The 10,512-nt window shown below is 36.1% G+C and overlaps 1 protein-coding gene across 1 annotated transcript; it reads left to right on the top strand.

Moving 5' to 3' along the window:
- Nucleotides 1-5,465: 5,465 nt before the first annotated feature.
- On the top strand, nucleotides 5,466-6,395 carry LOC104986793 (olfactory receptor 5W2-like). Its single transcript, XM_010837475.1, has one exon. The coding sequence runs from the start codon at nucleotides 5,466-5,468 to the stop codon at nucleotides 6,393-6,395; it is 930 nt and encodes a 309-aa protein (XP_010835777.1).
- The last annotated feature ends 4,117 nt before the right edge of the window (nucleotides 6,396-10,512 follow it).

The raw sequence follows: 10,512 nt of genomic DNA, 5'->3' as shown, positions 1-10,512 counted from the left end.
TAACTCAGATGGCCATTATATCTACTACTGTGGGCAGGAATCCCTCAGAAGAAATGGAGTAGCCATCATAGTCAACAAAAGAGTCCAAAATGCAGTACTTGGATGCAATCTCAAAAACGACAGAATGATCTCTGTTCGTTTCCAAGGCAAACCATTCAATATCACAGCAATCCAAGTCTATGCCCCAATCAGTAACACTGAAGAAGCTGAAGTTGAATGGTTCTATGAAGACCTACAAGACCTTTTAGAACTAACACCCAAAAAAGATGTATATTACAGCATCTAAAGACTGATGTGACCTACATATTTGTCCATTTTATTGGATCTAATAAATATGATATGAAAAAAAATTAAGCCAATTAAATGGAAGTCAAAAATAGTATTGAAGCAGACAACATTTGATTACAATAGGCTTCCTCATCTGAAATTGGATAACTTAAAGAAGAATTGAGTGTTTTTTAGGAAATTCACAATTCAAATCCAAGTTGTGGCAATGGCATGGAGTTACTCTTCTATTCCATGAAAATTCTTGAAATTCCACAAAAATAGGGAACAGCATATCAAAAGACTCTGATGTATTCTAGGCTGTCTACTTCAGTCCTCATCACTAACTTTCCTTCTTCTTTCCATAACACATCCCTCTTGCACGTCACCAGTGACTGATGGAAAATATCTGTAATGTCAGTTGTTACTTCTTGTCTTTCATTTCTAATTATATTGACTTGAGTCTTCTCTTTGCTTCTGTTGATGAGTCTGACTGAAGGTTTATCAACTTTATATTCTAAAAGAACCAGCTTTTAATTTCACTGACCTTTGTTATTATTTTCTTTATGTTTTTCATTTATTTATGCTCTGATCTTTATGTTTTGGTTCCTTCTATTAACGTCAGGTTTTGTTTATTCTTTCTCTAGTTGCTTGAAGTGTAATGTAAGGTTGTTTATTTGTGATTTTTCTTGTTTCCTGAGGTAAGACTGTATTGCAATAAGCTACCTTCTTAGAACCGTTTTTGCTGAGCACCTTGGGTTTTGGATTGTCTTGTTTTTGTTGTCATTTGTCTCTAAGTATTTTTCGATTTCCTCTTTGTATTCTTCAGTGATACTGGTTGTTTAATCACATATAGTTTAGCCTCCATAAGTTTGTGTTTTTTACAGCTTTATCTTGTAATGGATTTCTCACATTGTCATTGGAAACAGATGCTTGTTATTATTTCAATTTTTAAAAATTTACCAAGTCTTGGTTTGTCATCCATGATATGACCTATTGTGGAAAATATTCTGTGTTTACTTGAGATGAATGTTTATTCTGCTTCTTTCAGATGGAATGTCCTACAAATATCAAATCTATCTGGTCTGTTGTGTCATTTAAGACTTGGTTTACTTATTCATTTTCTGCCTGGGTGATCCATCCGTTGGTGTAATTTGAGTGTTAAAGTTCCCCACTATTGTTGTGTTACTGCTAATTTCTCCTTTTATAGATATTAGCACTTGCCTTATATATTGAAGTGTTCCTGTATTGAGTGCATATATATTTACAATTGTTATGTCTTCTTCATGGATTGATCCTTTGGTCATTGTGTAGTGTCTTTCCTTGTCTCTTTTAACATTCTTTAATTTAAAGTCTATTTTGTCTGATATGAATATTGCTTTTCCAGCTTCCTTTGATTTTCATTTGTATGTGGAGTATCTTCTTATATCCCCTCATTTTCAGTCTGTATGTGTCTCTAGGTCTGAAGTGAGTTTCTTATGTGTCTCTAGGTCTGAAGTAAGTTTCTTTGTGTACATCTTCTTGATGAGACTTAATTTGTGTTGGGGTCCTTTAGTGGACTGGAACCTAGTGGTCTGGAGTCGACGTGAAAGTGAAAGAGAGAGCCAAAGGCAGTGAAAGTGAAAGAAAGGGATAAGAAAGTGAAAGAGAGAGCCAAAGCGAGGGGGAGAGAGAGAAAGAAAGAAAGATACGGGGATCCAAGCTCTGATGGGGCAAAGGTGCTTTAATGATCTTCCTGTGAGTATATATAGGCTGTTGTACAAGAAATTTCTTTGAGAATGATAAAGATCAGAAAACCAAATGTACAGCAACCATTACCAAGGGAACAAGGGATTAATAATGGTCCCAATGTCAGGAGACAATCCATATCTCAAGAAAGAGGATCGAGACTAAGCAATTTTGTCGTAAAGAGAAGGATTACTGAAGGAGATTCAAGCCTGTCTCATATCACGACCTCAGTCCTGGGAGCAGCTTGCCACTCCACTGGTTTCTGACAAGAGAAACTAAGGAACAGAGGATTTATGAGAAACAGCACGTAGGAATCCTCCTGTTAAACATTCCCTGAAAAATTTGTTCATTTTTATTAGATTGTTTGTTGTCTTAATGTCTATGAGGACTGTTCATATACTTTGGCTACAAGTTCTTTGTCAGATATATAGATAGATAGATAGTTTTCAAACATTTTTCCTCAATCTTTGAATATACATGCATTTATATATATATATATATATATATATATATTCAAAAGCTTGCTTCTCTGATTTATTTTTGCACATTCTTCCACTAATCTCTTGCTACATAAACTACATGCCAAAACTAGATAACTTGAGAAGGACCACTGACCAGGTATGCTCAGTCATGTCTTACTCTTTGTGACCCCATGGATGATAGCTTGCCAGGCTCCTCTGCCCAAATTTCCCATGCAAGAATATTGGAGTGGGTTGCCATTTTCTACTTCAGAGGCTCTTCCCAACCCAGGGATCGAACTCACATCTTCTGTTAGGCAGTCAGATTCTTTTCTGCTGAGCCGCCTGGGAAACCCTTGAATATACATGCATTTATATATATTCAAAAGCATGTTTCTCTGATTTTTTTTGCACACTGTTCTAGTTATCTCTTCCTACATAAGCTGTATTTCAAAACTAAATAACTTAAGAGAATGGCCACTGACTCCTTATTTTGTTCTTTCCCGTGTTTACTGAGGTTGCATGAAATATTCAGTGGAAAGACTGGCTAGGTTGCAAGTACTTTAATAATTGACATTAGATGAGAATGTCTAGAAAGATGAACCCAAATTCTCCCCTTTCAGTTCATGTAATCTCAGAATGTGCCACACTGCTTAATCAGATGGCTAGTTGTAATAGTAATTCATGGCTTTCACATACTGTCTTCTTCAAGACAAGACCCAGAAGTGACTTATAATATTTCCACTAATTTTGTTTGTCAAAACAGGTGAAGTGTGGCAAAAATTCAAAGAAGGATAAATATGCAATATAGAGGAACATTGAATATGTTTCAATGAAGAAAAGAAGGCTGATGAATAACAGCAACAAAAACAAACAAACAAAAAGCATGTTGCATATTTTTGTTTAAAAGGAGGCTGAGTCATCCCAGTGCACCAGTCCCAAGCATCCAGTATCGTGCAGGGATGGTACGGGGAGGGAGGAGGGAGGAGGGTTCAGGGTGGGGAACACGTGTATACCTGTGGTGGATTCATGTTGATATATGGCAAAACCAATACAATATTGTAAAGTTAAAAAATAAAATAAAATTTAAAAAAAGGAGGCTGAGAATTGGAAAGCACAAAGAATCAGAAAGTAAATTAGTAGTTACCAGGGCTCAGGGAGGAAAGAAGGGAAAGTGACAGCTAATAAATATGGATTTCTTATTGTAATAATGAAAATGTTGTGGAAGTAAATACTGGTGATAACCTAAGAACCTTAAAAATATAGTAAAAACAAAGAACTGTATACATTAGGAGGGTGAATTTTATAATGTACATATTACATTTCAGTAAATACTAAAACATGAACCAAGTGTGGCAATATCTTTAAATGAGATGTGAAGGAGACTCAAACACTATGAACAAATCTAAGAAAACGAAAATAATGGAGGGAGGATCTTTTTGAGTTTCAGTAGGTTTACTCTTTAACTAAAGAAGGACAAAACCATTTCATAACTGTGAAGCACATCATACAAAAAAAATTTTGCAGTTTTCTTTTTACCATAGATCAATTTGATGACAGTAGTGAAGTATGAAAATGCAGCCTGTTCTGAATTCTCAGGGGAAAATACAGAAGCAGAAGTATAATTAATGAAATGTTTGCATAAGATCAAAACAGAGGGGCAGTAGCACAGGGATTTAAGCCCCCATGTACCTGGTAAAATAAGAGGCCATCTGCTTATTGTTCAGCTAACCAAGACCTGCTCATCTCAGGTAGGTTTCCAGTTCCTAACTTAAAGAATATAGAAGAAAATACGTAACATTTTTGTGCCTGCCTACTCATGAAAATCTGAAATCAATGGCTAGAAATATTTTGATCGCAGAATCACAAGAATCTGAACTTGTTAATATCCAGAATGCAACTGTTTATTTTATTTTGCTTTTTCTTCACAGGAAATATTTACTTTTTAATCATTGGAAAAATGTATACATGAATTTAAAGTATGTTTTCTTTATTAAAATAGAGTAGGTACCACAGTAAAAATAAAAACATGTACAAATTCATCTCATCTCCATGTGAACCACATGCCATGTTTACTTAGGTCTGAGGGGAAAAAAAGTTCATTGCTTCCATTCTATTCTTATAAACATTAACCTGTATACACATACACACATATAACAAGGAGGAAAGTCTATGCATTTTAGAAACATTATTATCCCTCATCTTATTTCCACTTTAGTAACTAACGGGCCATTTAAAATCTAAAATGATGCGAATCATACAATAAATTCTTGTTTTCACTTCCTTTTAGCTCTTTTTTCCACTCGTTAAAAGAGGTTCACCTTTTGACAACTGCCACTCCACAAAGAGGTAATGAGCATTGTGGGGAAGCAAGAATAAATTTCTAGAAAATCAGGTCAATAATACTTAATTCATGTCCAAGAAAATACTGATCATAGCATAAACTAAATCCAGGAATATAATTATTTTTTATTACTAGTCATTGATGTACTCGCTGTTTCTGGAATTAAATAAAATTCTCTGAAACCAATCATGCTTTTTTGAGAAGCATAAAAATTGTTATCGTTCTTTGTATCTAGGTGACTATTTTCAGCACTCATAAATGCTCAGTCCTATATCTTATGGCCTGGTCTCTCTAACACTGGTGTCTCTTCTAGGTTTTTCTCAAGAGGTAAAGAGTCAAATTTCTCTAAATCTGCTCCCTGGGATGAAGAAACTAACACTCAGAGAAGAGCTTATAGAAAGTAAAAAAAAAAAAAAAAACCTCATGAATCACATCTAGATTTACATCCAGTTTCTCAAAGGTCTTTCTCAGAGACTTTTTTATTATTGCAGAATAGAGAGCCATGCCTCTTTAAAGAGTGGGTGCATGACTGAATAATTTTCTAAGTATAAAAAGATACTTACAAGAAAAATATTCTGTATTTTGACATTTTGTAGATGCTGAAGTGTCGCACATGCAAGTATCATTTTCTTGATCATTTTCTCCAAAAGTTTACACAAGAACAAAGAAGAATGGACACAGGGAATTGCTCCTCCTTAACTGAATTCATTTTCTTGGGAATTACTGATAACACCAAGACCAAAGTTATTCTATTTACCATGTTCCTCCTTGTTTATCTCACTACTCTTCTGGCAAATCTTGGAATGATCACCCTGATTAGGATGGATCCGCAGCTGCACACACCCATGTACTTTTTCCTCAGCCACCTCTCCTTCTGTGACCTCAGCATTTCCACAGCAGTTGGCCCCAAGATGCTGGTGGATCTATTGGCTAAGAACAAATCAATTCCCTTCTATGGCTGTGCCCTGCAGTTATTGGTGCTCTATACCTTTATAGATTGTGAGTGTCTCCTGCTGGCAGTGATGGCTTATGACCGGTACAAGGCCATCAGCAGCCCCTTGCTCTATGCAGTCAGCATGTCCAGTGGGGTGTGCGCCCTGCTCATGGCTGGGGTTTACCTGGTGAGTATAGCAGAGACGTTGATACACATGACATTAGCATTCCGCTTATGTTTCTGTGGGTCAAATGAGATTAATCACTTTTTTTGTGATGTTGCTCCTCTTCTATTGCTATCTTGCTCAGAAACACAGGTCAATGAGTTACTGATATTTACTGCTTTTGGCTTCATTGAACTGAGTACAATTTCAGGAGTTCTTGTCTCTTACTGTTATATTATCCTATCAGTCTTGAAGATCCACTCTGCCAAAGCGGGGTTCAAAGCTTTCTCTACCTGCATCTCTCACCTAACTTCTGTGGCAATTTTCCAGGGAACAATGCTCTTCATGTATTTCAGGTCAAGTTCTTCCTACTCGCTAGATGAAGAAAAAATGACCTCTTTGTTTTACACCCTTGTGATTCCCATGTTAAACCCTCTGATTTATAGCCTAAGGAACAAGGATGTGAAACAAACTCTGAAAAAATTGAAGGATAAATGGTTTTAAAATTGTATATTTTATGTATGTACACACATACACATCCATGCATATATGCTGATTGTTGACTTATTAAAATTAAATGGGAGGTTACATGAGAAACATAATTTCTATTTGAAGTATATTTCTATTTCCCCCACCTGTCATGCTTCTTTATATTTCCAGAATTTGTATGTGGTATTAGTTTCTGGGAAAAACTTTTCTGATTTTTTCAATATGTTAATTTTCAAGCACTATTTAAATTACACTAAGATATGTAGTGCATTTTGTTCATTGATCTTTGAGCTTTTCAGTTCTTTATGTACTACAATACATCTTGTAGCTTAAATACTACTAAATATAAGCTGGTATTAATAATGTATTAACTAAACAGTCAAGTAATTCATAATAAGCCTGAAATTCATCATGAGATAACACATAGTGGTCTATTATTCAAAAGTAAAAATATCTAAAACTAGTCTAAAGGAAAGGTATCTTTGGATATTCAGAAAAGGATTCAATTTGGGAGATGAAAAAATAGCAGGCAGAGGATCTGACAGTTACTCAGATTTTGAAGTGTACGAGTCCATGCCTGTTAGAAGTTATATTGGCTACAACATGAAAGAACCATGAGGGGCATATGCTAAGTGGAATAATCCATACAGAGGAAGACAAGTACTGCACGGTCTCACAAACACATAGAATCCAACTGGTCAAGCACATAGGAATAGAGAGTAGATCGGCTGTTGCTATCAGCTGAAAGGTGGGAGCAATGGGTGATGTTGATCAAAGTTTACAAACTTTCTGTTACTTGATGAATAAGTTCTGGGGGTCTAATGTGCACTGTAACTCTAGTTAACAATTGTGCATTGTAAGACTGAAATTTGCTGAGAGAGTAGTTCTTAAAGGTGTTCTTGGTATGCACACTCAAAATGATAGCTATGTAAATTGATGAATGTGTTAACTAACTTTTTGTAGTAATTATCTCACAATGTACACATATATTAAATCTTCATGCCCTATATCATAAGCATGTTATTTGTCAATTTTATCTGAATACAGTTTAAAAAAAAAGAGTAAAATAAGTTAAGGGACAGTGGACAGAATCATGGTAAAGTACATAATTGTGCTTCATTATCAGCTATCGATTCTTCTGTGACTCTCTGCACACCAATTTCCTTCCTATTTTCCTTACTCTTAGCTCTGATTAAATACCCCTCTTTGTCTCTTTGTGGTTTACAAAAAACCACCTATGTAAAAGATTGCTTTATATCACCCTGTTTATCAGAGTTCTTTGCTAAAGACTGAGCATTGCATTAAATAAACAAAGCACTACATGTTGTCTGGAAGATCAAATAAACAAATATATAATAAACTAAAAATAGAAGACAACACTTTTTCACTGATAATTATATGTTAGTAGTACAAAATTAAATGAGGGTTTGATAAGTAGCTTAAAAATATATATCAGAATATGGTTAACATATTGAACACATATACACATGTTTGTTTGGAAGGTCCATAAAATAGTTTTAAACATTAGGATAATATACTATAAAGACATGCTTATTAATTTCACTAGAAAGAATAAGCTCTAAGTTCTTGCTATTTGACTATTTCATCAGCTTCTGATCTGGTTTCCTGAAGGCTAAAGCACTAAATTAGTTTGTTGAGAAAGCTAGGATGTGACCATGTATTTAAAATACCATAATGTACTGAAAGAGACATATTTATCCATTGCAATTATACAATTAAAAGCCTCTGATGGTCTTCAATTTTCTTGTTGCCATTGTAAAATGACGTTATGTGACAATATTTCAGAATGGAAAAATAAAGCCTACATAATTCCTCTGTTGTTCAGGGTGGTATTTGTAAAGCACTATGCCATGTTAAGAAAAATTCTCATAGTGAAAAAATTAGGATGATTCTTGCATAATAGAAAAGACTTAAATATGTGTACTCCTGGCATACTTCATCAATTCACTTAGACTTCTTTTGACTTGTTGTATCCACTCCAGTACTATTTCCTGGAAAATCCCATGGACAGAGGAGCCTGGTAGGCTATAGTCCATGGGGTCGCAAAGAGTCAGACACGACTGAGTGACTGAACTGAACTGAACTGATGAGCAGCAAAATGGCAGCAAATATAGTCAGAAATATAGTTAAAATAGGGTGTCAGTGGACTACTATTAATTCAGAGATTAATAAACATGGATCTAATTAATCCATCCTCATATATATAATCAGTTTTATGTCACCATCTAAAGACTAATTCAACATAAATACTACCCCATTATATTGTATCTGGTGGGGAATATATAAATAGAAGAAAATTTTAAGCCCATTAAATGGAATTCCAAAAATAAAACTGACTGATTCAGTTAATTGTAGGCTTCCTCTCCTCAAATTGAAAAAACTAATGAGAAATTATGGAAATTTTTTAAAAATAATTTCTAACTCAGATAGGAATATGGGCAAAATGATTCTTTTTTCTTGAGAGTAATCTGTGAAAAAAAGGGAACAATACATCAAAAACTTTATTCTAGCTTGTAAATTTCATTATTCTTCATTCTTTACCATTATAATGTCTTCACATCACTTTATCCTCATACATGCAACAATGGAAAATATCATTGTTCAATTGCAATTTATCAATGATATGTGTAATGTTTTAATATTACAGTCAAATTCCTATATCTTGACCTCTTTCTTCATACTTGCCACTGAAATACTTTAGCATAAACATGGCAATCACCAACTCAATGGCATGAGTTTGAGCAAGCTCTGGGAGTTGGGGAGGGACAAGAAAGTCTGGCGTGTTGCAGTCCATGGGGTCGCCAAGAGTCAGACACGACTGAGAGACTGAACTGAACTAAATCATGGCAAAGCAATGTTAGATTTGGTAAATGTCTAATGCAGAGGACAGACTCATACTTGTTACAGGCTGTACAAGTATACTCGTTATAAATAGAAAAGCAGTAATGTTGAACACACCGGTAGGTAGGAGGATCTGGGTTAAAGCTGCTGCTGCTGCTAAGTCGCTTCAGCCGTGTCTGACTCTGTGTGACCCCATAGAGGGCAGCCCACCAGGCTCCTCTGTCCCTGGGATTCTCCAGGCAAGAACACTGGAGTGGGTTGCCATTTCCTTCTCCAATGCGTGAAAGTGAAGTTGTTCAGTCATGTTTGACTCTTCGAGACCCCACAGACTGCAGCCTACCAGGCTCCTCCATCCATGGGATTTTCCAGGCAAGTTACTGGAGTGGGCTGCCATTGCCTTCTCTGGGTTAAAGCTAGAGGCAGAAATCTTTAACCACCATGGATGTCTTTCTCTTTAGTTAGAACCATGCTATAAACCAGGCAGGAACACCACTCTAAATACTCACTCTTGCTTTATACCCCTCAGATCACCCTGTGTAGAAGAGGGGTTTAAGCTACATTACCTCTAAGGCTCTTTTCAGGTGGTATGATCTGCCTCTATAAAATATGGCTTTATTGTGGCATAAATCCATCCATATCAGTGGAAAGAATATAAAGAAACAACAAAAAGAGTCACTTCACATTCAGTCAAAGAATTAACCTGAACATATAGGCCAGGTATCTCAGTTGGTAAAGAATCCGCTTGCAGTGCAGGAGACCCCAGTTCAATTCCTGGGTCGGGAAGATGCCCTGGAGTAGAGATAGGCTACCCACTCCAGTATTCTAGGGCTTCCGTTGTGTCTCAGCTGGTAAAGAATCGGCCTGAAATGAGGGAGACCTGGGTTTGATCCCTGGGTTGGGAAGATGCCTTGGAGAAGGGAAAGGCTACCCACTCCAGTATTCTGCCTGGAGAATTCCATGGACTGTATAGTACATGGGGTTGCAAAGAGTTGGACATGACTGAGTGACTTTCACTCACTCACTCGACCTGAAATGTCAGTTACATGAAGCCATTAAGACAGTGTGAGTTTTAGGAGGCCAAAAACTTTAAAAACAGCTGTTTTACATGCCCTGTTATCCAAGTTCAACATCTCATGGACTCCTTATGAGAGGGTAACAGGCAGGAAGGCTAGGGATCCCCAAGCAGAGGAAATAGAATGCAAGTGGCAGGTGTTTTTTGTTTGTTTTGTTTGTTCCCTCTCTGTACAAAATTAAAAGAAGGTTTGTTTTA

Source organism: Bison bison, unplaced genomic scaffold, assembly GCF_000754665.1.
Source record: "Bison bison bison isolate TAMUID 2011002044 unplaced genomic scaffold, Bison_UMD1.0 scf7180017864074, whole genome shotgun sequence".
NCBI lineage: Eukaryota > Metazoa > Chordata > Mammalia > Artiodactyla > Bovidae > Bison > Bison bison.
The sequence above is the reverse complement of the archived record's forward strand: the minus strand, read 5'-3'. Positions and strand labels throughout refer to the sequence as shown.

Coding starts and splice junctions, on each gene's coding strand:
- LOC104986793 (XM_010837475.1), top strand. CDS start 5,466: ATGGACACAGGGAATTGCTCCTCCTTAACTGAATTCATTTTCTTGGGA.